At 35.2% G+C, this 24,651-nt stretch overlaps 1 protein-coding gene across 6 annotated transcripts in view; it reads right to left on the bottom strand.

The window, feature by feature from the left end:
* The window catches only part of LOC120320256, a 45,070-nt gene that overhangs the window by 14,117 nt on the left and 6,302 nt on the right, over positions 1-24,651 (bottom strand). For 5 of the 6 annotated variants that reach the window (XR_005559936.1, XM_039369830.1, XM_039369832.1 and 2 more), the window contains exons 3-10: positions 24,093-24,207; positions 22,634-22,716; positions 21,569-21,627; positions 18,788-18,932; positions 11,273-11,442; positions 8,462-8,616; positions 6,170-6,247; positions 821-1,010 (exon numbers count right to left, since the gene is read on the bottom strand). Coding sequence is in view for 5 of the 6 variants with exons in the window: in XM_039369830.1 (XP_039225764.1) it covers positions 821-1,010; positions 6,170-6,247; positions 8,462-8,616; positions 11,273-11,442; positions 18,788-18,932; positions 21,569-21,627; positions 22,634-22,716; positions 24,093-24,207 (995 nt within the window). In the remaining variant the exon portion in view is untranslated. Of the gene's footprint in view, positions 1-820; positions 1,011-4,523; positions 4,549-6,169; positions 6,248-8,461; positions 8,617-11,272; positions 11,443-18,787; positions 18,933-21,568; positions 21,628-22,633; positions 22,717-24,092; positions 24,208-24,651 lie in introns of those variants that run through there. The other variant, XM_039369834.1, reaches the window with a different exon arrangement.

Consider the following 24,651-nt stretch of genomic DNA (forward strand, 5'->3'; position numbering starts at 1 on the left):
GAACTGCTCCCACCCTCTTGTTCTTTTGCAAGAGCCTCAAACTGGCTCTGCTGATTGACCTGGGCTCCTAATGAGAACATTCCATATTGGAACTCATTAGTGAACTATACAGAAGATTCCACCTCTACCCCATTGCATTCCGGTTTCTAACTCAAGACGTTTCTGTTAATTTTAACATTTAATGTTCTAATATTTTGTATTTTGCTTTTATGTTGTTATAAGCCCTCCAGAGTCACTTGACGGTAAGACGGGCAGCATATAAATTTAACAAATGAATAAATATAGTGGCAGGTGGGCATCCTCTGGATCAAGTCTGTGTCTTAGCATCAGAATAGGGGACACCAGCTGAGAGAAAACTAATTTAGAACTTTAAAAAAATCTTGCATTAGTATAATTTAATCAATAAGCTTATTAAGTATAGAAGAATTATTTTTTCCAGGAATTACTGAAGCTTCCCTTAAAGAAGGAAGGTTGAAAGTAGAAAATAATTGCTTAGGACTATGGGGCCCAGCAATGACTTTTTAATTTTAGTGACTGAATGTTTATATACAATTTGCACCTATTTTCATAATATTTTGTGAATATTATGAATATTCACTTTAGCATTCAGTTTCCAAACTTATATCTAGAAGATTGATTTATTTTTTTAAAAAAGCAACATAAAATCTCAGTATTTTTCTATATTGAGAAGCCTAGAAAACCTTCAATGATTTAACTTTCAAGTTATCAACCTTTGACATACATAATATGATAAACTGAACACAAGCAAAAAGAAATAATTAACAGAGGAAAATGGGTGAAATAAATAAACAGCTCTTACCATTTCAAGGCCTGTGACATTGAGGCTAGTAAGTTTTTGCAATGAATTTACCATTTGCACTAAACAGTCCTGAGAGATTCTATGAAGTCTGCCAATGTTCAAAACCTCTAGACCTGGACATTTAGTAGTAATTGATTTCAAGCATTTGTCAGTAATGGCTTGACAACCAAATATTTCCAGTTTCTTAAGGCTATAAAAGAACACATTATAAGGAAATTAGTAACATCCTTCAATATTAGCCATTCAACAGTCATTAAAATCATTATTCTTTTTAAAGATAAGTGCTTAAAAATAGCACCGCTCCCCAATATTAACACTAAGAAACATGAAAATAAAATATGAAAGTACTGATATAATAATACAGTGTCTTGGGCTAAGTCTAAACACATTATTCATATATTAATTGAAAAACTAAGCAGCTAGAAGTAACTATATTTTTTTCTATTATAGCCAATTCCAGAAAGTACATGCTTCTTATATCATTCAGTAGAGCACGCTTGGGATTGTTTATTTGACTATTTGCAGTTACCAATATGACAAGAAAATAAGAATGTATGTAAGAACCCTAGTAAGCTGCAGGATTCCTGATAATTATAAACAATCCATTTATAAAAATGCCCTCCCCTTTAAAACAGGTCTCTCTGTGGAATTTCTCCAGTGAGTAATAAAAGTTGTGTTGGCCATATCCAACCAAGAAAATGAGAAAGAAAAAACAGAATAAATTTGCAGGCTTTGGTTAGGTGACACATTTAACAGAGAAAGTGGATAATTTTTAGGGCCTTGAAGGATCAGCATGTATTTGTTGACATCCTGGACTAGGGACAAGATAAAGCCAGCATCATTTGATCAAGGAAGAAAAAAGTGGCTTGCCAGGATATTCTTGTGCCAAAATAAACCACAAGTGACAAATTAGCCTTAGAAATCTGGATTGTTATTCAACTCAGACTCACTAAATAGCTTCAGACCAGTAATTTCTCTCAGCCTCAGTTTATTTTCCTGTCAGATTATATACTGATCGATCTTACAAGGTTGCACAGTAAGAAGCACCTAGGAAAAAAGATACAAATACTTTCCTATCATCATTAAGAATTCTCTATATTTTCAGCCCAGATGCTAGTTATTCCTGTTTCTCTACTCCACTTTCAGATCTTTCAGCAGACATTTATTCTGCTTAAAAGTGGGCTCTGAACAGTATGGGGAGTTGTCCACTAGAGAAGAGTAAAAAAAATTCAAAAGGGCAGCAATTCTTCATAACTGGAAAAGAAAAAAGTGTGAACAGTTTGTAGGAAAGGAAAAGAAAAGTCACATTGGGAGTCTCTGGTTACCATCTGTTAGGTAACCAAATGGAAATATAAACAATTGCTAATGTTTGCACTGCATTTGGTTTTATATATTTTTATTCATGTAGATAAAAGATATTATATAGTTCAAATTAACCATAAAAACTAACTGTAATTAAATATTTTGTTTGTGTAGATAAATATCATGTGTACAGGGAAAGAAAGAAGTTACCTGTCTATCTCAGGCAAAGATACAAATCTTATGTAGGTGAATACATATGACAATTTAATTATGAAATAACATACAGTCAAGTTTGCCTTGAGCTTCATAAAATGTCTTCTTAATTTTGGTGATGATGCTTAACGTTCAATTCAATTTTGATCATTTAGTTAACAATTCATCCATGCTTTTTCCAAAGAGTGACTCAAGCTAAAGGTAAATTTGGTTAGTATTGGGATTGAATATTTGTCCTAATTTAATGCATTTGTTAAGGAAAACAACCTTGACTGTTCTTTGGAAATACAGATACAGAAGCTGAAGCTCAAATACTTTGGCTACCAAACATTATTATTGAATAATTATTATTATTGAAGTACTTTTTGTCATTAAAGTAAACCAAACCACAATTAACATACAGGTTCAATACATACATTTAAATTCATATTGGTATTTAAAATGTGCTAAGTCTTGTAGATTTCTAAATCAATTGCATCATCTTAAAATGAAAATCACAATAAAACAACAGAAAAAAAATTGATGGCAAATGCTACTTTTAAAAAATAGTTTGCAAAATAGTCACAGCTTTTTTGTTCACTTTTGAGTCATCTTTAACTTTTTTTTGCCATTGTGGATGAAGCACAAAACCAAGAAAGACTAAATCAGGATTGAGATATGATTTTATTTTCAAAAATAGTAAGCCAGAGTCTCTATATCAACTAGTTATCTAATCAACTTGTGATTTGTTCCAAAAAACCAATCCATTGTTTTCATCTTGAAGTGAATATGCATACAGTACTACATTAAGATAAGAAATCAAGGAGACGATATCATAACTTCTTTTTTTTTTAAGTGAACCATGCATATTTGTTGTACTTACTCCAAGACCTAAATTCTTAAGGCATTCTGTGATAAAAATGCAAAATAATAAATGGCATTTGTAAGGTTTTGTTTTCTCTTCTGAGACTAGAACTTATTCAAAGTACTGCAAGCTACAATATTTCCTCTAAGAAAAAATGACTTATATTAAACAATATAATACATTATACAGAAATAATGTATTATTGAAACTCTTCTTGTCATTGTTGTTGTTAATTGCGAAGTCGTGTCCGACCCATCGTGACCCCAGGTCTTCCTGTCCTCTACCATCTTCTGGAGTCCATTTAAGTTCACACCTTCAGTGACTCCATCCAGCCATCTCATTCTCTGTCGTCCCATTCTTCTATTGCCCTCAATCTTTCCCAGCATTAGGCCCTTCTCCAGTGAGTCCTTCCTTCTCATTAGGTGACCAAAGTATTTGAGTTTCAACCTCAGGATCTGAAGAGCAGTCGGGGTTGATCTCTTCTAGGACTGACCGGTTTGAACGCCTTGCAGTCCAAGGGACTCGCAGGAGTCTTCTCCAGCACCATAGTTCAAAGGCCTCACTTCTTTTGCGCTCAGCCTTTCTTATGGTCCAACTTTCACAGCCATACATTGCAACTGGGAAAACCATGGCCTGGACTATACGCACTTTTGTTGGCAGGGTGATGTCTCTGCTTTTTAGTATGCTGTCTAGATTTGCCATAGCTTTCCTCCCCAGGAGCAAGCGTCTTTTAATTTCTTGGCTGCAGTCCCCATCTGAGGTGATCTTGGAGCCCAAAAAAATAAAATCTGTCATTACCTCCATTTCTTCCCCATCTATTCTTGTCATTAAAGCAAGCCAAATAACCAATTAGCATACAGGTTCAAATTGCTACAAAGTGCTTGAATGATGGCAACATGATTAACTTAAAATAAGATTTCCAACATTTGCAGTCATCACTTGTAGTGCTTGTGCCATGTTTTATGTTTCTTCCTGGAAACAAGCTGGCACCATATTTGCAGTATGCAAATGTTAGTAGTATCCAGCTAAAAAGTGAGATGATCAGAGCAACAATTGGTTGTACTTCAGTGGATTTATGATTAAATGAAAGAAGGGCTTATCAAGGGGCTGCTGACAATGGAGGCAACTGTCTATAAAGAAGACAGTGAAAAAAGCAGGAGAGAATCAGAAACAAAAGACAGAGAACATTCTGTATTGTTGGAGCTCACATAGATCTTTCTGAGAAGATTCTACGTCTGAGCCTTCAAGAGAAAAGACACTGTAGAACAAAAGATAGGATATAGATCTTTAAAAGACAGAGAGGATGCAGCAGCACTTCTCAAGAAAATAGAGAAAAAAACTTACGGTGTTACCTTGGATGATGAAACATCTGCAAGAAAACAATTGAGCTTAGAGAGCACCAAGGACCTCACAGTTCAACCCTGATCTGCAAGTACTTTTCTACCATAGAAAATATTCTTCTATCATAGAAAATTTGTAACTGATCTATTGCTACAAAGAACTGAAACTAACATATTGTACATCCGGAGGATCAGTGAGCTTGTGAAGTACTGTATGCTAAGTACCAAGAGTAAGAATCAGGAATCTGAAAGAACTTCCAAAACTTAGCAAGTTCACAAACAATTGTTGCTTCTCCCAAGCTATATATACGGGAACATATGTACAGCTACAATCATATCATAATTTAACAGATAAGGAACGGAACTAAATAACCTAGTCTTTTTATTTATTCATTTATATCCTCATTTATTCAAAAGGAATCCACAGAAAACACTTTTAAAAAGACAGGTGAATGAGATGGTGTCCAAGAGACAAAGGTTTGTAAGATCACAGTCTGAATTATCCAGATAATGGACTATTGAAACACCATGCACTGCAATCCACAAATATTAGTAAAAGTAGCTTAAGCATAGTAAGCTATTTTTTTCTGTCGCAATAGCAGGGCCTTTGAAACTACTTAATAAAAAAACAACCAGAGAGTTATTTTATAAAATTTGTGATCTGAGTCTACGCACTAATGTTCAGATTATGGAAAATAAAATAAGATGAATATAGTAAAAGAAAGCATATTAAGAATAGTGGAAACCTGGGTCGTACGACTTCTACAACTAAAGTAGAACTGAAGAACACAATTTATTCAAAAGGAAGTAATAGAAATATTAAAAGACAGTTGTAGGTTAAAAAAATTCATATCTCCTCAGAAACCCAAGAGATGAATTTAGTGATACTACAATTAACATCTGGATTAAAATATGTAGAGGAATGAACAAAAGTAATACTGATGACCACTATCACAACATGAACACAAAGAAAAGATGTGTGGTAAGTTATATAAAAATAAACTATAGAATTATAATTATCAAAGATACATAGAGTAATTGTGATGGAGGATTTTTTAATTACCCTTACTTATGCTGGGGGATATATTTTATCAAACATGGTCCACAAAATTTCTAACTTACCTTGTTGGCAATTTAATTATTAAAAACTGGAAAACAGCACAAAAGCACAGTATCAGGTATCCTTGATACTAGTCATGACAGGATTTAAGATAAAGGATGGTAAATTCCACTGAATTGAGATGGAGATCCCTTTCTAATGATCAGAGAAGCTTGTTAAGTGAACCAATTACACAGTGAGGCAGTGGCCTGTTCTTTGCTTAGATCATGTATTCAAGCAAACTAAACAGTCATTTGTCCAGGATGCTTTCCTTAAGTCTGGACTCAATTAGAAAGGCCTGTGTGTCCTGGGTTTAAATTCATGAATTTGACTTCTTTGTCCTAAAGTACAATTGCCAAGCATAGCTAACCACTACCATACAATAGAAAAGGTTGTTTCTATAGTTATTGTGATTTGGCAGCAAAAAAAATAAGTTCAATTTTATAGAAATTAAGGGGGGAAATCATTGTGAACCTTTCTAAATTAAAGCAGTCATGATGTACCACCTTGTACTGAATTTTGATTCACAATTTCAGTTGGCATGCACCTACCTTTTTCCATGTTTTCCAATCAAGGCCATTACTGACTCATTGGTAATCTGGCATCCATTAGCAGAAAAACACTGTAAACTAAAGGAACAGTAGCAATTACTTTATTTTTTTCATATAATACAGTAACATGCAATTTAGTTGACTTGAGCTTGTTTCTTGTTATCACTGATATTGACTTTCTGATGAGCAGGAAAATCTGAAGAGCAAATTTCACCCATCTATCTATGCACAAGAATTCTTTTCCTGTCAATCCTCTTAACTCTCTTTAGTTAGTACTTTTATACAAGTATTTTCTTATATAAAATATTACATTTTCTTACAATGAATATGTTTTGATTAGGAATCTATAACATAAGATGTGGTCTTAAATATAGGCACCTGCACTGATCTCATTTTTTTAGTAAATGAAACAATATGAATATTGAGCTTAAAATATTGCAGCTATGTTAAAAAAATTATGGTGAATTATAATATGATTTGTTTTCATCTCAGCAGATTTAGGGAATCATATATTACAATTTCATACTATGTGTGAATCAAAGAAAAAACTTTTCAAAAAAGATTATAAAAAAAAATCTTGGCTTAGAGCCCAATACATGAATTTAGTCAAATTTAATCAAAGTTTAATTTCTATACAATTAACCAAGCAGGTGTATTTAGTTAAAAATCAATCCCACCTTATTTAATAAGCTTCCTCTGAAGTAAGTACAAAAAGCAGGACAGCTTAAAATCAATAATTTGATATTGTGCTTTAATGAAATATAAGCAGGTATCTTTTACTGGATTAACTACATTTAGCAAAACCAGTATAGATGCTTGTAATTTCTGCCAAACCTATTAACACTGTATTTTTAATCCTAATTTTCCCTCACTTCAGATGCTGAATGTCAATAGAAAGATGTCCAAAATTGGATATTGAAGGAGAAAAAAAAGAAGCTTGCCTTATCAGACATTACTATTATTGTTGTTTATTTTGTTGCATTCATATGCTACCCAACTGCCAATGACCTGGGTAGTTACAATTAAACACATTAAAAACAATTTTAAAATGTTACACCAACTTGAAGAGTAAAAATCGCAAGGATGACAAAAAATAAATAAATAAACCCTGACAGGAATAAGAAGAAATAAATTGCCAAAAGGGACTTCGTTCATTCTTGCAAAAGATCTAGGCAAAGAGCCAAGTCTTTAAGGCCCTTCAAATCGAGTCTATGACAATTCGCTATGGCCAACTCACTATGGCCAACTCAATGCAGGACAACTTGCCACAGCCAACTCGCCACAGGACAACTCATTGCTGGACAAAAATTATACTAATAACAAAAAAAATGGTGGAATGAAATCATTAAAAAAAGGATGTGAAAGGAAGGACAGAATGAAATGTGATTGACAAAAAATAGAATAATTTTTAATTTATTTTAAATAATTAAATAGAATTGTTAAATTGTTCCACAGTGAGTTGTTCCATGGCAAGCTGAATGTGGCGAGTTGACCGCAGTGAGTTGGCCATGGTGAGTTGGCCATGGTGAGTTGGCTGTGGTGAGTTGGCCATGGTGAGTTGGCTGTGGCAAGTTGTCCCATTCCCCTTCAAAACACCAGCTAGGTGGGGCTATCCAGAACTTAGGGGTGATCTCAGGGAGGGACTGCTACAGAGCAGTCTCACTTATAGGGTTCCAATTCATAGCATGGTTTAATTTAAGGACTCTGGAGTGTGCCAATTATGTCAAATCGAATTGGCCAGGCAGATAATATGGGAGACAAGATAATGTGGCCCCTCAAGTAACCAGGACCTATGCCATGTCAGCTTTTATAAGTAATAACCAGCACCTTGAAACAAACTGGCTTGTACAGCTGACAAAACAGAGATGTTACATGGGCATATTAAGATATGCCCATCCCTGCCTGCCCTACTGCATTTTAGACCATCTTAAGCTTTCTGATGTCTTTAAGGGAAGGCCTCATGAAGAGAGAATTGCAGTAGTCAAGACATGAGGTGACCATGACATGAGTGAGTGGAATCATCAGGGAAATACTAGAGTGGAAGAGAAAAACAGAGGAAAATCAAAATCAACAATAAGTTGTTATAAATTAGTAATGTCTTATGGAGAGAACAGAACAATATGATGAGTGAAACTGAAGAATTCTGGTAAAAAGCAGAGCAGGGCATTCCAAACTGCAACAAACCCCTATGTAATCTACTTGGCCTTTTTCATTGTTTTGCATCTGGTTGTACAAATGGTGGTAAAAGTATTTGGTGGCAATAGGGTTTTCGGGATTTTTTTTTTCAGATACCTGCTACAACCTTTAACCAGGGAATTGAGTCCAAAATCAGTAGCTCCTGTCCAACTTATATCTACAACTGCCAAGTTATGGCAAAAGGTGCTTGCGTGAAGAAGAACGCTGTCCCCTTTATATCCAGAACCACTGCAGTTTTTTATATTCAGTGCCTAAGCACAAAACAGAGGAAAAAAGGAAATTGCAATGAACTGACTGAAACAATTATTTTTGTTAGCATTTCTTATGCATCAATCAGAAATGTTTATTGTTTATTAGGGCAGTGCGATACTTCAGTTGTAAAGCAAAAAGGGTGTTTGGAAGTTGTAAGTTGTCAGCAATTCCTTAAGGCAGCTGCTTCTTTTCCTGGAATCTCACAACTGTAATGTGATCCTGGGAAAAATGTGTTTAAGAAATTGCTGATAGAAGCTTCATGCAAACGTATGTTTTCTCCAAATCATCCCTTGAATCTAAAACATCACCCAACCCTACGTTTATGTTTATAACAGGATAGTTAGAAGAAAACAAAGAGTTTATTATAATAAGCTTCCTTTCAAATTCTAGACAAAGTTTTTGTAACAATCAAACCAAAGGATTGAAGATTCATAAAGATTATCCAGATTTCATTACTATTGCTTCAACTTCATACTCAGGCCTGTGCCTCAAAGCAATTCTTCAACTCTACATAGTTAATGAGAGATAAAAGAAAGGGAAAAAAGGGGGGGAGATACTGTAGCTGCAGTTTTCAATATATTTTTGTTCTTTCCAGTTTTTCTGTTAGCTTCCATCACCATTTCTCAGACAGTTTCTACTGCAGCGATAAGCAAAAGCACCTCTTGACCTCAGGCACTAACGTTATATAATTTGTGGAATGACACAGGATGACACTGCCTTGTAAAAGTTTGCTTTTCTTTTTAATTCGTATTTATACTGGTATTAATTCCTAAGCTGTCATTTTGCAGTTTGATAAATGTACCATCTGTTATAATCTTTTAATTAAAAAAAAAGCCTCTCCAGGGCTTTTTTCATCTTAAAATGCCATCTGAACATTAATAAATCTGACTGGAATACCGATACTAGATGGGCAATGACAAATGGCTCACATAAGAAAACATGTCTTGAAGTAACAACAGGATTAATTAATTTGAGTTGCAATCCTGAGGCTCCTAGACTGGCATCTTGGATTGATTGGATTTCCTTTTCCAATCTCAAAGAAAAACTTTATTTTTGGATGGTAACACTACCTGCTAGATAGTTCCAGTTCTGAATCAGGCAATGGGGCATGTTGGAAGAACTACAGAATGACCAATGTATTTCCAACCTGAGGATCAAATAAGGGCATTCCTGGAGATGTTTAAATTAATTTACTCTTTTTGCAAGAGGAAAGCATGGAGGAAGAACAAAGCATACAGCCTCACTCCATATACATGTCCTCTTGGGATGACCTCAACAGAAAATTAGGTCAACACCAACAGCTTTCATTTCTAATATCACATTCTAAAATTATACTGCTTACAGTAGACAGCCAGTTTGTTATCTCAACATCCTGAATTATAATTTTTACAATTAAATTACTCATTATTGTTCTGGATATACAGTCAGAAAAATTGAAATCAGTCGTTCTGGTCTTATTGACTGTGAAAATGGCCTTTAATATGGAAGTGTTATTACAAATAGAATTACCCTTTTATCTATCATGTCTTATGAGCTTGTCATAGATGCCTTTTTGATTTTAATTTGATTTTGGAACCACGGGTTTGCCTTATTACACAGACATGTTCAGTATAAGAACAAGAGGACTGAATGCAAGCTGTTATTAATGCAGATGACATACTATGTCTTATTGATAATTATACCGTATATTGTACAAAAATTACTTATATTGTACAATGCTGGTAATTTATCAGCTTATTCAATGCACTGGTATACATTTCATATCTCCTATGGGTAGTATGTGTATGAAAATTTGTAAAAAGTAGAGTTCTGCTTGTTGCTTGAATATTTTAAACAACTGGGAATAATAATTCTAAGGAACTTGTAGAAGAGCAGGCAGAGCTGGGGGCAGAGTTAAGCACATCATCAGCTCAGAATCACTGCATTCCCACAAGCACTCTAAGTCCAACCCCTCTTGAATTCCATTGACCCTTATCTGGTGCCAATTTAGAGTGGAACTTTAGTTGACCAGATTAATGCAGGTGCAAAGAATCAGGACCATTCACAAGGTTTCAGCATAGAAGATGGTATTCAAGGCTATACACAAGCCAGCTTTATATGGCTTTATATGGCTTTATACTTAGATCAAATCTAACTTGTATGAGTGAACTTCTGTGCATATTATAGGACTTTTTGCTCTTCCTTACAGTCCTTGGAGGTTTAAAATGTTTACTTAAGGAACCCTGTAGTACCTGTTTGGGAACTTAGAATTAAATAAGACCTCCCAGCTCTTGGATGCAAGAGCTTCTATAAGAGGAGAAACCAGTTGGATAAAAATATCCAATCTACTCTTATTCATGTTTATTATTATTAATGTAAATATGGAAACCATACTGAAGTGAGTAGAGCTTGGTTTTCAATAGAATATATTTTTAATTTTGTGAAATCATATTACTGATATTGTATTAAATTAGAAAGAATATGGCCCACTGTGAGCTTCAGAATCCAGTAGTGTGTATAGAAACTTTATTTCTTATTTCCCTTATATTATACTATGTTCACCCAGATAGTATAATTTAAAATCTACATAAAATTATAATGAAAAATCATAACTATTTCCCAACTTGCTATAATTACAAAAACAAAACCAAGCTTTATATTTAAAGTGGACATTACCTTAAGATATCCTTCACAGTACTGGAAGAATTGTTTTAGCCCAACCTCAGAAATTCTCTTATTTTTATCATGGCAATGATCAAGAGTGAAACATTCAGGGTGGTGTTTTCCTAAACTAATCAACCAATCATCATTCAAGCAGTGGCAATCTTTAAGCTGAATCTTCTTCCCTAGAGAAAAATAACCTAGTTTATTTGGTGCAGGTAGATGTTTATTTATCAACTAAAGACTCTTTACAATATTTCATTTAAAATTAAAATAAAACATTTCTATTAATAGAATAGAATTCTTTATTGGCCAAGTGTGATTGGACATACAAGGAATTTGTCTCCAGTGCATAAGCTCTCAGTGTACATACAAGCAACAAAGTGGTGAACCATAGATCATAAATCATAAGATACAATCATAAATCATAAGATACAAAACAATTGATAAATCATAATATGCCACTTGGAGAAGGTTGTAGGAAATATGAGTAGTGAGAAAGATGAGAAGATGATAAGGATAATAGCAATACAGCCTACTACATGGGTAAATATTTTGGGGCAGAAGACAGTGTTTAGGAAGTATTTAGCAGAGTGATGGCATGGGGGAAGAAACTATCTTTGTGTTTAGTTGTTTTGGCATGGAATGCTCTATAGTGGTGTATTGATGGGAGAAGTTAAAACAGTTTATGTCCATTTATTAATATTCCTCAGCAAGGTTTAGGGCAAAATGTGTGATTTTCTTTTCCTTGGAGATATATTGTAGCAACTGCTCATCACAATCAACCACTACATCTGACAGGCAAATATTTGAAGTTAGATTTTCTCAAACCCCATTTTATATTCCAACCACTATATCTGATACAGTATATCAATAGCATGGAAGAAGATTCGGGATACCAAGAAAGAAAAGCTGCAATGTTAATTGGCTGACATAGGGAAATGCCTGTGTAACTCTAATCAAAGTTTTCATGCTAGTCAAGGCTTATTAGTATATTATTTTGACTATTGTACAGCCATCTGGAGAAAGCAAATCCATCTTGGTGTGCTAATGGCATTACATAATGTCATGGGAGTCACATTTTAAGAGTCATCTGCTGAGGCAGTCTCTAATGATAATTATTCATTTACTGAATAAATACTAAAAATCCCAATAAGTGAGGCAGAATAAGCTCTTAGCCTCTTCTAAAGTAGCTCTTTGGATCACAAACTTTATGTACCAAATAAACACTAGGCAATATCAAAGCAAGCAAATTAAATGGTATGAACTAGAACTGAAAAGTACCTCTCCTTTCATTCTAATTTGATTAAATTCTTTGTTATAGAGTAATGAGAAAAAAAAGAAATAACTGTTTTTATTAAAACTGTGTGCAATTTCTTCCAGAGGCAATGTCAACTGTTTGAATATGTGCTGATTCTTAAAAGTGTTTGCATAGCAGAGCTGGCTGATTTCTTCCATTAATGATTCTTCAGATCCAACCTTATATTTTTCCATTATGCCTCACAAATTTATAGTGCTGTCTCATGCATGTTTACACAGGTGCAAACTCTAGAGAATTAGTGAAATTTATTCCACTCTAAGAATACCATATGAAGGATTACAGCTATAAAGTAAATGATCTAATATTTATCACATGCAAACTATTTTGAAAAATATTGTAATAATCTTGAAATATAGACCAGAGTAATAAAAGTGCCACTTGTCCAAATTGAGAACTCAAGGTATTTGTAATTTGCCAGCAGTTGCTATTTATAAATTGGCAGTTATCTAAAGTGAGATAATAACCAAGCTGTCTAGGACAGTGGTTCTCAACCTGTGGGTCGGGACCCCATTTGGGGTCGAACGACCATTTCATGGGGTCGCCAAACAACGCAGTCCGCCATTTTTTCCCCTTTTCCTTAGCTGTGCTACTCCCTTTTATTCTGTTGGCTTTTGAAAGCCAATAGGATAGACTCTCTTGAATAGAGTCTAATTCTATTGGCTTTCAAAAGCCAATAGGAATTGTCCAGGCTGTCTCTGCCCTGCTGAGCCCGCCAAAAGTCCCATTTTGCAAATGGTGCTGCACCAGTTGAGTAATCTTCGACTTACGACCGGTTGAGTAGTCCTCGACTTATGACCGGTTGGGGGTCGTGGTATTAAAAAGGTTGAGAACTACTGGTCTAGGACAAGCAGTGTACAAGACTAAAGAACAAATCAGAATCAGAAGTTAGAAGCTAAAAGGCAGGAATGAGAAAGAAACTGTAAGTCACAGCAATGGCCACGATTTGAGAAAAACCATAAACCTCAGAGGGGCCTTGTTATTCAAACAAGGCTCAACTTGAACAGGAAGTGTCTTGCAATGCTTTCCAGGAGGATCCAGTACGGATAGTCCTCAACTTACAACCCCAATTGGGACTAGAATTTCTGTTGCTAAGCAATGCAGTTTAAAGGAGATGCCATGTATCACATTCACTTAGTGATCACAATTTTGGCAATCCCCATTGCTGTCATTAAGTGAAGGTTACCAATTGTTAGCCAAGGACCCAAACCAAGCCATTCTGCTATTGGTCCCTCCCAGCTCCGAGCATCAGTAAGGTAAAGGATTCCCCACCCACCCATCTGTCTTCCCCCCATTTTCTGCCTTTTGGGCTGCCCTGCACCCTGCCTTGAAGAACATCAAGCAGCCCCCAAACCGTGCAGTTCTGTGGCTGCTTGACATGACCCGGGAAGCTGCAACTGCCCCAGTTTGACATAGTAAAAAAGAATAAGAGGTTCATTTCATATATTTGATTTTCAGAAGTCCCAAAGGAGCCTTGAACTTTGCTCTTTCTTGCTAGGACAGAAGTCTCGAGCCCAACCCAAGAAAGGCATCCACAATGCAGCCAGGCCAGCTCACCACACTTTATTTATAACTGAAGTTCAGGTAATCCTCATTTAACAATGGTAATAGGACCAACAACTCCGTCAATACATGACCATGCTGACTTACGATGGCCGTTGCAGCAGTTCCAATTGCCATTGTTAAGAAAATTCTATGTGGTCATAGCATCCCATGGTTATTGGTCAACGGGGACTAACTGCAATACTTATCACCATCTAAACATATTACTCTTGAATCTAATGTCTTTAAAGCTTAACTTTATTTTATCCTTGTTCTAGAGCTGGGTGGAACTTCACTATAAACTCTAGAAGTCTCAGTAACTCTTTTCTTACTCTATTTCTCACATCAACCTACCTTGTGTATATTCATATTTCTCTAAACTACTTAATTTAAATACAGAAGAGAACAATTAGCTTGGCTCAAAGAGAATAAATTACAAAATAACAGAGAACTAGCTGAGTTTGTTTTCTACCGTGAACAATAAATATACCCACTTAAGGTAAAACACCATTATGGCTAATAATTTTTAAAGAAAAACCATCTCCAAAATATAAAGCTTTCATACTGTAACTTGATATCTCTTTGCATATAAGATGTTAGATATGGTGGTAGAGTTTTGCTTGGTATAAAGTACTCAAAGCTCAAATGTTCTTGCAGAGCACAAACACCTGATAATGTTATGCAAGAAAATTGTTACTAACTTGATCTTTAACTTTTTCTAAATAAGCCTACTCAACCCATTCCCCCTCCCACTCCCCAACACACAAATAAACTTTTTTTTTTTTAAAAAAAAAAAGATGCTTGGAGGCAGATGTTATCTGCAGACTGCTTTGGAAGTCTACATTTTTAACTATTTATTATTACACTTCTGGGAAAAAGAATGTTCACTTATGCAAATATCAGGTTTTTTTTTTTACTTATGCCAATTATATTATTGATTATTGTCTTTCAGCAAAGTATTTCAGCCACTTTTTTTAGAGATGGGTGGAGTGTTACTATGCAAAGATCATGCACCTTACAAAAGCAAGCCTAAAATATATACACATCCTATGCAACATTTACACATTACTGAAAGACAGATCTTGGCTGCATCTAATTGGCTGCCTTTCTTTACTCAAGGCACCAAGTGTTTGCTTTGGAATTCAGTGTGGGAACTAACACAAGCCTAGAGCTATTGACATGAAGCAAATGACCTTCAATTTGTTTTCTTCTATAGCAACTATCCAAAGCATTTTCCATTTCTTAGAAGTTTGTCAGCAGCACCAAATCCTGTGTTGCACACCTCAGTTTTCTCTAATAATATCTAAGACAGATAATTCATATAGCAACAGATGTCTGGAACTATCATGAAACAGGAATGTTTTCTCACGTGGTGAACATTTTTTAAAAAAAAACCAAAGTATTGGAAAGCTACCTAGCACAATGCAGAAAATTCTGCAATTTAAATCTGAAATGAACCACAACTTTTCCTACAAGGCATAATTTCAGGGGAAAAAAACCAATTGTAATTTAATGAGATATAGCTTACAGCAACAAAAAGAAATTTTGTTTAACATTGGAAGAAAGACACAACTTTGACTACATCTGACTGGGAACTTAAACTTGGAAAATACACAATGATGGCAAAACTAGCAGTATATGTACACAACAGAAGTTTAATTAAATGTAAGCAAGAATTGTTCCTATACATATAATGCATGGCAAATATAATCACTTACATTCTGGCTTCTAAGGGGGGCTAAATATCTACAAATATTGCAAATCAGCAGATGTCTATAAAGGAGGGACCCTAACAGTTCTTTTTATTATGTTCCTTTTTCTTCCTTTTGTTTAGTAATTAATTCTCATTAAATGTGCTTTATCTTTTCCTTTTATTAGTAGGTAATACATAAGCACACACTAAGCAACAATACAAAGGGGACTTTAATGAGTAATCTAATTAAGATTAAAACCTTACAACAATTACTTTTATATGAGTTGTAATGTTTTTCAATGTTATGCTCAATTTTGGACGAAAAAGCTAAACAATTTTATGCGTACAATGTTGCTATTAAATAAAATGGAATTTAAATGGAATTTTTTTCTTTCTCTTTTCTATTCTCAATATTGTAAGCTATTTAAATAATAAAATGTTAATAATTTTAAACATATTATACAAACATCAAAGTATGGAAACAACATAATTTATGTACTAAAATTTATAACATAATGGAAAATGGGGGAAATATCTAGTTTGTCAGGTCATCCAGTATATTCCTAACTATTTTTTAAAAATTGAATCCTCCCCCCCCCCTCTCTCACACACACACTCACACACACACACACACACACACACACAGCCATGCTCTGAATCAGCCTTATTTACCTTTTGCAGGGTTGGGTTGGCTGTATTATATAACTATGTATGAGTCATATCACGAGAAAGTCTATTGACAACATCCTAGTTTAACAAATAGATTGACAGGAGCCAGCTCATGCCAGGCTTGGCAGATATTGATATGATTAATGCTGCCATACAGTATATAGATTGCAAAATTCAGATACCCACTAAATGGCAACAAAAAGGTACAGAAATGTATGACTGCTTGCTATCGCCAAATGGTTATCCGAAATGCAGGCCTAATTTGGTAGTCATGATTATATTTACTATTACTATTGTTACTACATTGCTCCTCACATAAATGCTACTAAGATAAATATTGCTAATGCATAGGTGATCAGAAATCTCTTTTGCCTATAGTCATCAGTATGTCTATCTATATAATATTAAGGTGACCAACTTTTTTACAATAAAAAGGAGGACACAAATAAATTGAAGAAAAAAATATTGTAAATAAAAGAAACATTTTATTCATTGCAACAATAATACAGACAACTTGCATGTGCAAAGTTTGCCAGCCGGGTGTTTTGGCGCGCTCAGCAGCAATTCCTACTGGCTTTCGAAAGCCAATAGTGGGAGTAGCACAGCTCATGCAAAAGTTGAAAAAAAAAACCATCCAAAAAAGGTGCAGGAACGCCGTTCTGAGTGTTCTATGAGGGGGAAAAAAAGCCCTGCAGAAAAGGAGGACACGAAGGAGGACACTTTTTGACTGAGGACAGAACTTACAAAAGGAGGACTGTCCTCCCTAAAGGAGAACGGTTGGTCACCTTAATAATAAAAGATTCATCTGCCAAACTTTTAGGAAAAAGAAAAAGGCATTTCATTCTTTACAAAATGTCATGAGACAGCACAAAAGAGAGAAGTTAAATCCTTACTCCTACCAGCTAACTTTCATCATTTTTTTCCTGAATATGTTTCCACATACATGCAGTTCTGCCATTAGAATTAATACCTAAAGCCTGCTTACCATGACATAGAGAGGAATAGTGCATAGCTTATTATGAATCTCCCAGCTACTATCAGTCTCATCCTGTTTCAAAAGGATTGTTTTGCAGTACAGATGTGCAACCCAGGAATAGTGAAATGATGTTCTGTTGCTGCATTCTAAAGATTATGTTCAAGCCAAGTTCAAACCCTGATGATTACATTTGTGATATTAAGTCTCCATGGCTCATCCCAGTTACTCATCAACACAGTGCTAGGCTGCATTAACAGAGGGATAGAATCAAGATCACGTGAAGTATTAATACCACTCTTCAATGCCTTGGTAAGGCCACACTTGGAATACTGCATCCAGTTTTGGTCACCACGATGTAAAAAAGATGTTGAGACTCTAGAAAGAGTACAGAGAAGAGCAACAAAGATGTTTAGGGGACTGGAGGCTAAAACATATAAGGAACGGTTGCTAGAATTGGGTATGTCTAGTTTAACAAAGAGAAGGACAAAGGGGGACATGATAGCAGTATTCCAATATCTCAGGGGCTGCCATAAAGAAGAGGGAATTAAGCTATTTTCCAAAGCACCTGAAGGCAGGACAAGAAGCAACGGGTGGAAACTCATCAAGGAGAGAAGCAACCTAGAACTCAGGAGAAACTTCCTGACAGTGAGAACAATTAATCAGTGGAACAGCTTGCCTCCAGAAGCAGTAAATGCTCCAACACTGGAAGTTTTTAAGAAGAGACTGGACAGCCATTTGTCCGAAATGGTGTAGGGTTTCCTGCCCGAGCAGGGAGTTGGACTAGATGACCTCCAAGGTCCCTTCCAACTTTACTACTATTACTATTACTATTACTATCTGTACAAGTCGTGGCCCAAAGGGGTGAACCACACAACTTTATACACAGGATTAGCCGTCCTCCTGTTAATCCTGACTGAGCATTTCCTTGAAATTTACTATTTTGCACTGAGAAAAAAACATTCTGCCTTTAAAAATATGCAAAAAACTTTTGGTGAAATTCAGTACTACAATTTTTAAAAATTACAAGCATGCTTTTACTAGATGATAACCAGACAAAAGGGAAGCAAAGTATGTTTACAGCATGCACAGGTAATGTAAACAAGAAATACAAAAACAGAACTACAATGTAAAAGATTCCCAATAACAGCATAAATATGCAAACAAACAAATATGTAACTTATTTTAATTTGATGTCAGGGCATGAAAGCTTTGCTCTTGTTGTCCCAACTAAATATAAATGTACATATTTAAAACTATGAGATTTTAAAATGACCATACAGGACTTTTATATTACTCCAACCTTTTAATGTTTATTCATTTTAATGTACTTACAAAAGGACTTATCTCCAGCTAGTTGATAAAAGTGATGACAGACCTGGGAAATCCGAGAAATATCTTTATGAGTCAGCAGGGAAAAGATACAAAGCCACAATTCATCAGGAAGCAGCAGCCATGGTGTGAGACTGAAGTCACTTTTCTAAAACAAAACAAAACAAGAAAGCATTTGAATCCCAAAACAACAGTAACAAGCATGCAAGTCAGCCCAATACTGAATGAATGAGACAGATGTGATCAAGGCAGTAGCAGATCAAGCTTTATGATTCAATTCACAAATTGTATTTGTGTACTTTGCTCTCATCTGGAAGATACCTGTAACTATTTTTTTTCTTTTAACAGGCTGAATGCCTCAAAAATTTTGAATGCTTAAACTAAATTATCACTGTATTTCTATAAAACAACTTCAAACAAAAGGCTATAGAATGGAACATAATTGCTATATACACACATGTAACTTACTGTGCATGTTCATGAAACTGAAAGTTAGACCACCATTGCACATGAATCATTTAACATAAAAAGTTAAATTTGTTTGCAATTTTAATGGGCAAAAGCAAACAATCATAACTTAGAAAAATGTGTACAAGCAAAGCTAATATAATCATTGCTTATAAGTACTAGACAAATTGTGATTGAGTAGTCAATGATTTATTGTGTTGTGCGACTGCCAGTAGTCAAGTTAATTTAGCAAACTAAGATTCGATTAAACATAGATTAGCATGTTGCAGAAAGAGAGTCATAGTCATGATCTCCATTTTTTCTTACATACAATATAGTTATGGGACACAAAACCATACAATAGAGAGCAACCATGATGAGGATGGGTATTTTTAAAAGATTATTTTAATTAAAAGATTTGAAGGGAAGATAACATGCTGCAAAGCAGAGCTCAGCTGTATTTTCTACGCTGGCATTCTTAGAAAACGAAATTGTGGTGGCTCTAACCTATGGCTATTAGTGAATGTATATAGATAGTCCTCGATCTACAACTATAAGGAAGCCTGCCCGTTATGGTTGCAGCAAGTCATGGCAGTCATAAAGCAGATCATCATGTGACCAAAAATGGTTTTTAGTACCTTTTTTGCGGCAGTCCTTAAACAGATGCCACAATCAAAGTGTTTTCTATGGGATGTTTTTGAAAAACAGAAGTAAATGCTGGTCATGTGACGATGGGACACTCCAAATAGCCATAAATGCAGGCCATTTATTTAAATCAGATGCTCCTCTTCAAAGCTAGCAGATTAATATACCAGCCGGACATAGAGTCTCAGTGTATCAATACTGATAACATCAGCCTAAGCTTACAAAAAAGTCAAGGAAGCAATTACTGACCAGCCATTTGAGACAGTTTCTATGGTCTGCTTATGAAAAGTTGGAAGTGAGTGAACAACTACATCTATATTGAAAGGATTGTTACAATTAAATGGGAAGCCTACAATACAGAAACTTGTTTTGAACACGTGCATTTCCATACAACAAATCAGATTTAAAAGCTCAACAAGAATGTTGCTTAAGCAATGATTATTACAAGCAGCAGAGAAGGCCTGAAGAACTTATACCATACGGTGATATTTCTATTGCAGTAATCCTTAAGAACTGTCCAAACTGATAACACAACCATCATCAATTCTATCCTACAGACCCAGAAAACTACCCGTATTTCAAAATCAGCCAATTTCAAAAGTCCCTCTGGTGAAGGGAAAACACCAATTTCCTGGTAAGCAAACTATAACTCCTGACTGTATTGACCTGCAAACTCAGGGCTGGCTTAGTTTAAAGGCTGTTTTGCCAAAAAGGGCAGGGCTGGTGCGTGGGGGTAGGGGGTAATTGGAGGAAAAGGTGGAGAAGTCAACAGATACCAGAGCACGACAACGAAGAAAAGACTGCAGAGAAAGTGCTGGAAATTCCCTTATCATGGCCTCTATAAACATACTCTCCCATCTGTCTATGCTGCCTGATTGGGACCCAGATCATTTGTCAGGCACTATAGCAATTCTATATGTAAGGAAATTTAAAAGTCAGAGCCTTCACAAGAAGTCATTGCCTGTTTGTGTAGCTGGGGCACCCTCTGTGTCTGCTGGCGTGAAGGGTATCAATCCTCTAACTATTGCTGCCTGTCCCATTTGATATCTCCCTTGATTTGTATATTTTATGTTTGAGAAATTTTCTTTTGCATGCTTGGACTGCTGACACTGTTTCGTTTTCAGTTCCTGAGCCTGAATGCTTAAGGGTATGGGAAGAATAAACTGCAGCAGGTTTTCTAGATCTTTGGAGTCCAATGTTTGCTGCTACTCATGAATCAGCTCTCTAACTACAGGGAACTTTGCCACAGTCCTTTTAAAAAGTGTTTTTTATATATTGTGTCTAATTATGATTATGCAGGTTCAAAAATAATTCTGAAGTATTTCAGATTTCTCATGAGCATAGTATCTCACTTCTATTAAAGCAGTCCATCTTTTGGGTTTGGGGAGGGGATTTTTCTTGTAAAATTTAAAAAACTTTCAATAAAAAAAAAGCAGTCCATCTTTTTTCATACTTCTGCACAAGCCTGAAAAAAAATGTGGCGGCTTTAAGAATTGTATTAATTGTAATAAGTCAGTTCCTTAAAATAACTACAAAGTTTTTAGCTCACACAGAAGATTGGAAAAGGTTTGATTTATAACATTATCAAAGCTCTATTTCTAAACCTTAACTACATAATGGTATACATACATTCTCCAAATGTTTCTGGTGCTACTGTTGTAATATATAACTTAGAAGACAACATATGCTTACCATGTTTAATTTGTTATAACCTTGAGGAGTGTTTTCATACTGTAGCCTACGTTGTGTCCCTAGAAAAGAAATACGAACTTTGAATTTCCCAAATATGCAGTTATTTGGGACAACACAGCAGGCTTTACAGAATCATTAGCCTTTAATATGTTGACAATATTCATTGAAATACCACTGTAGCTCAACATACACTCATCTTGTGTCATACAATTTGAAATTTCATTGGCTCATACCAATTTCCTTTCATTGTAACTCAAGTTGCAGTTATTGCACTAAAATATTAAAGTAGTGAGGCTATAATCTTTTTTACAATAGTATATTGGAGTCATTTGCTTGGCAGATGCGAGAATGGAAAAATAATATATTTTGACATACTGAATGCTACAGTAATCATAGCTGGGGCAACGGCGCAGGTGCCCACAGAGAGGGCTCTGAGTGCCACCTCTGGCACGCATGTCATAGGTTCGCCACCACTGTCCTAGGGGGACACTGAAGGTATAATACAAGATTTTCTATTTCAGCAAAGGTATATGAAATTTTCTCAAAGGAAAAAAAGGATTAGTTTACAGATCTGAGAGAGCTCAGGAAGCATCAAAGTCATGAATGCGCTGGTCTCTGGGCTGATATTGGATATACTACAAAAAGATCTGGAAATTTTCAAAAGATTCCAAAAAGAATCGAATTAAACCTCCCACTTTTCATTTTATTCAACTGTTTCCCAGATTGGTTGATTCTTGTTTTAATTAAAACAATCTGCACTGATACGTTCCTTATGAAAACATGCTAAACCCAGGATTTAAAAAGCTACTTTAGATACATAAGTGGACAATCCCTGCTCTGCCCCATACAATTAGGTTAATTTTACTATTAAAACTACTAGCGAAAACATCTGTTAGAAAAACAACATTTTCAATATGTTTTATTTCTCATGAACTTAATTATAGTGGCAGTGAGTACCTGTTGAAAGTCCTGAAGGATTGGGGACAGATTATCTTGGATCAAGGAAAAGAAAGAAAAGTGAACAGAGTTTTTGACAACAAGGACGTCACTTTAAATTCTACAAACCTGAAGATGGACGGCTCTCGGAGTTATAACTGCTCTTCCTTATTAACTTCTTGCCTGTTGCAGGTCTTTGGACATGTGATCTACTGCAAAGAAAAACATAGTGCAACATTAATGAAAACAATTACATAAGATGTCCTGTGGAACAATAGCTAGAAGGGGCGTTGTCTTACCTGAACACCTTTTCTCAGCATGATGATAGAGAATATGTGATTTACATATACAGTTCAACTCTTTCTCAGCCTCAAAATAAATAACAACTGGGCCAGTTGTTACTTATCCATTCCAAACTTCTCTTCGTGATTTGAACAAGAAAAAATATACAGGTAGCAGGAGCAAACTGGGGAGTAGTATTGAACCAAATTTACCCTGCTTACATAGCTTACTTTAGCTTCTGTTATTTTGCATTTTTTAAGGGGAAAGGCAGCCACCAGTACTAATCCTCTGCTGTGATAAACAGATTGTTACACTTGTTGGAGGATCAAACATAAATCTACCCATAAATAAAAGACAGATTTTCTCAAACAGAAAGAAGATGAAGAAATTTAAAAATCAAAATAAGAAATAAGCAATTAACGTTGTTTTGCTTTTGTGCTTTTGAGTCAGTTTTGACTTCTGATGACTGCCTGGACTAGTCCCTGAAGTTTTCTTGGAAAAGTTTTTGCAAGTGGTTTGCCATTTCCTTCTTCCTAGGGCAGAGTGTGACCAGAGCAAGGTGACCCAGTTGGTTTTGTGCCTCACGTACCTCCGGAGTTTTAGCCTAACACTTAACCATTATACCAAATAGGCTCTCTAACTTTAGTCTTAAAAAGTACAAAGTTCACTATTCTCATGAAATTCATGCACTTTAGTGATACAAAGTCTATGTCAAAAACTATTATTTTTATTTAGATTATACTCATGCATGCATTTCAATGTTATTCCCTTTACAGTAAGCAAAACTATGCAAAGCACAGAAGAGAGTAAAAAGTGTTGAGAAAAAGAAACCGGAGCCAATAAAAGATAATCTAACTAAATCAACTTTATACTAACAAGATTTACCCTAATTCTGTGTGCTTTCTACTACTGCACCCTATCTTTGCTTTCATATATGAATACACTAAAGATATTACTATAGAAATTTACACATAGGTGTACAATGTTATTTATACTAGACTCAATATAATCCATCTCAAATTAGTATTTCATAATTAAATGGAAATAGTTATGCAGGGAAAACATTAACATAGGAAACCAGTATTCTCTTTAAAATAGTAAAAGATTATTCAGGACTGACATATACCGGTGTGATTGTAAAATAATAGTGTTGATATCATGAGATATTTATAAAGTATAAAGCAATCTGCAGGGAACCATTATAAATTCTGAGTTAAAAAATGAAACCCAAATCACAGGGGAGGTAGGCCTTTTGTAAATGCACTGCTTTGTTCACACAGTTGTACTAAATATTAAATAAGCAAACCTTGGCTTCAGTTTTCTCTGTGTGTAAGATGAGCACGAAATGCTGGCTCTTTCCCAATGTTTCTTAGAACTAGCCTGTTTGGGGCTTGATTTCCTGCTTTCAAAAACGTCCTGGTCTATAAAAGATAATCCACAGAATATAGTTACAGTCACAGTTAATTGCAATATGCAGTTAAAGGAGCTCCAGGGAATGACATAAATATCTAAAACACATCCTTGGCATTCATAAGACATATTAGGAGACTATAATGAGTCCAAACCCAGAAAAAATACACGGAATCTGATTGGATTTCCCAATTTAATTACATTTGGATATAGAAGGGGAATTCTGAATATCAGCTGTGGAAATGTTGGTTTCAGTGGCCACAGAGGTGCTGGTTCAAATTACAACTTCTCTGCATCCTGCTTTCAGCTGAGAAGGAAGGGGAGAGAGATTGCCAGTAATTAATCAAATATATAAGAGAAGAATAAGCTTATTCCCAGAGGCATCCACAGAAACTAATGCCTTTGTCAAAATGATGGTAGTGGAATTGCACCACTGTGCTGGAAACATTGCCCTT

The sequence above is a fragment of the Crotalus tigris genome, unplaced genomic scaffold (assembly GCF_016545835.1).
Source record: "Crotalus tigris isolate CLP2741 ecotype Arizona unplaced genomic scaffold, ASM1654583v1 scf7180000021269.431029, whole genome shotgun sequence".
Classification (NCBI taxonomy): domain Eukaryota; kingdom Metazoa; phylum Chordata; class Lepidosauria; order Squamata; family Viperidae; genus Crotalus; species Crotalus tigris.